This window comes from Plasmodium cynomolgi, chromosome 12 (genome assembly GCF_000321355.1).
Source record: "Plasmodium cynomolgi strain B DNA, chromosome 12, whole genome shotgun sequence".
Lineage (NCBI taxonomy): Eukaryota > Apicomplexa > Aconoidasida > Haemosporida > Plasmodiidae > Plasmodium > Plasmodium cynomolgi.
Window position 1 is genome coordinate 249198 of NC_020405.1, and position 2520 is coordinate 251717.

General features: G+C 43.1%; 1 protein-coding gene across 1 annotated transcript in view; it reads right to left on the reverse strand.

The window, feature by feature from the left end:
- PCYB_121560 (GTPase) overlaps window positions 1-1919 on the reverse strand; it is a gene marked incomplete at its 3' end in the record, with an annotated part of 2326 nt that extends 407 nt beyond the window's left edge. The window contains exons 1-7 of the mRNA XM_004223487.1: window positions 1804-1919; window positions 1502-1655; window positions 1259-1366; window positions 825-1134; window positions 557-605; window positions 291-351; window positions 29-94 (exon numbers count right to left, since the gene is read on the reverse strand). Of these exons, the coding sequence (XP_004223535.1) occupies window positions 29-94; window positions 291-351; window positions 557-605; window positions 825-1134; window positions 1259-1345 (573 nt within the window). The 5' untranslated portion in view covers window positions 1346-1366; window positions 1502-1655; window positions 1804-1919. The remainder of the gene's footprint in view (window positions 1-28; window positions 95-290; window positions 352-556; window positions 606-824; window positions 1135-1258; window positions 1367-1501; window positions 1656-1803) is intronic.
- Between the last annotated feature and the right edge of the window lie 601 nt (window positions 1920-2520).

Genomic DNA, 2520 nt, shown 5'->3' on the forward strand with positions numbered 1-2520 from the left:
TTTTTTTTTTTTTTTTTTTTCGCCATACCTCCTCTATGTCGTATTTCCACAAGTTAGTGTTATTGTACACCATGTGGATCGTGTGAATGAACAGCTGAAAAATGTAAAAAGAAAGTTATAGCCATCCATTTGATAGTGCCTACGGTTAATTACTTAGCTGAATAACCGTTTGGTCATTGCGTCCATTCAAGAAGATCCCCCCTCTGTGCGCAGTTTGGAAGGGGATAAATGTGCATAAGTGTGTATGTACATATATGGATATAAACACACGCGCGCCGTGCTATGTCCACCTTTTTGACGTTGCTTCCCGTTATTGCCGATGTTAGCCACAGCTGAACCATGTTCTCGTTTCTATGTACAGGGGGGAAGAGGGTGCGAGTTGTATGCATGTGAGCATAAAATCGGAAACACAAGCCACTATGTACTCTTGTGCATGTACATACAGAAGTACTCCCCGCGAGTTGCCCCTCTGAAAAACGCAGAAAAAGAGACACGCAAATATCACACGAAGCAATCGCACGCTTAAGCTTAACGAGGAAAAAAATTTAAGCCTTACGCGAAGTTCTCTGCCTGCCTAACTAACTCACAATCTTCCGTGACCAAATCTGACATAAGGAAAAAATTGAAATCAAATATGAGCAGATGCGTATGTACCTCTCTGGAGGGGGCTCTACATACAGCTACCCCCTTTACGTACGCATCAATTCCGATATGAAAAAAAAAAAAAAAGGGTAACCATATTTATTCCCGACAAGGGATATAAACGGTTTTATGGTCTAAAAGGGGGCATATTGAATGGAGGAAATATGGAAGTGCAGGAACACGTGCGGCCACAGCAGCTACAGCAATCATAGCAGTCATAGCAGCCACAGCAGTCATAGCAGCCAAAACAGCCACAACAGCCACAACAGCCACAGCAGCCACAGCAGTCATAGCAGCCACAACAGCCACAGCAACATCAGCAACCGCAGCGACCACTGCAGCACGCTCGCCGAAAACAAGAGCACCCATTTTTTCAAACCGTCTTATCATTACATAATATCGGTCATATACATTGGACATGTTCGTGTAAATCATTTTCACGTATTCGAGGGTAGACGCGTTCGTGAGGTCGAAGACTAGAAAGTAGGCCATCCTTCCTGAGAAAAACGCACACAGGTATGGAGTCATATATGTGTACTAGCAAACAGCACACCGTCGTGAAGACCTCCTTAACAGCATGCACATCGACTCATTTGCACTTTTTTTTGTCCCTCCTCTTACCGTAGCTGATTGTGTTGTATTGGTCTCCCCCTTGAAAAGGAATCATCGGTTTGTTAAATAAACTGAACACAGGATTTCGCATACTTCTATTATCCGTCGCGACTGTCAAAAAATTTGTGGACACAATTTGATGTAACGAATGAACGAAAAAACATTTTGCTCAGTTTCTCGCTAACGCCTTAGCGAGCAGAAACATGTATCTTCATTTGCACAAATTCACCTGACTCGTTCATACATTCTAGTTCACACTTATTTGTGCAAAAAAAAAAAAAAATTCAGTACTTTTTTTCCGCAGCATGTTCATAAAGACATTCACATCCACGTTAACAGACGTATCTTCAATCTCAACGCAAAAGCTTCTATTTTTCTCCTTGTGTACTTTGTAGTATACGCTTCGAAATGGTGAAAAGTTAATGTGAGGTAGTGACACCACGCCGTGTGCCCTCATGTGTGCAAATGTTTTGTGCCCAAATTATGTATGATCACATTTGCAGTCACTGGTAGGGGTGTACCACAACGTACACATCGCGTGCGCATTACGTTGGTAAATCCGTGTGGACATAGTTGCTATAAATGTCATTGTTCATAATGGAATTGATTAGAGCTGTTTTCCCCGTGTTCAAATAACCCAGGACTGTCAGCTGCAGCAAAATCATTTTTTATTTCTGCGTTTGAAAGACACACACGTTTGGGGAAACCAATTGTGTGTTACCACATATAAACGTTTTGCTTCAAAATGGGGAATTACGAACGATAGTTTGACGCGTTGGGCTTTAGGCTGCCGCGGGCGTTGACCTGTTCGTTGACCCGTTCGCTGACCTGTTCGCTGACCTGTTCGCTGACCCGTTCGCTGACCCGTTCGCTGACCCGTTCGCTGACCCTTTCGCTGACCCTTTCGCTGACCTGTTCGCTGACCCGTTCGTTGACCCGTTCGTTGACCCGTTCGTTGACCCGTTCCTTCTCCCTTCACCTTTTATGCGTACTGAACAGTTGCTAGTAAATGTTACCAGACTCGTGGTCCTCATGTAATGCCAATCAGTCGCTTAACGAAAGAATGTCACGGAGAAACTATGACCAAATTGACAACATATTTGGACGTACTTAAAAATGGCGCAAAGACAGTCCTTATAGCTAAAAAGTTACAACGATAATGAAAAATACGAATTGTTATTTTTTTTTTTTTTTTTTTCACCCCATATTTGGCAGCAGTATTTTTCGCTACACCGCGTAGCCCCCTAATGCGCATTTTTTTACCCC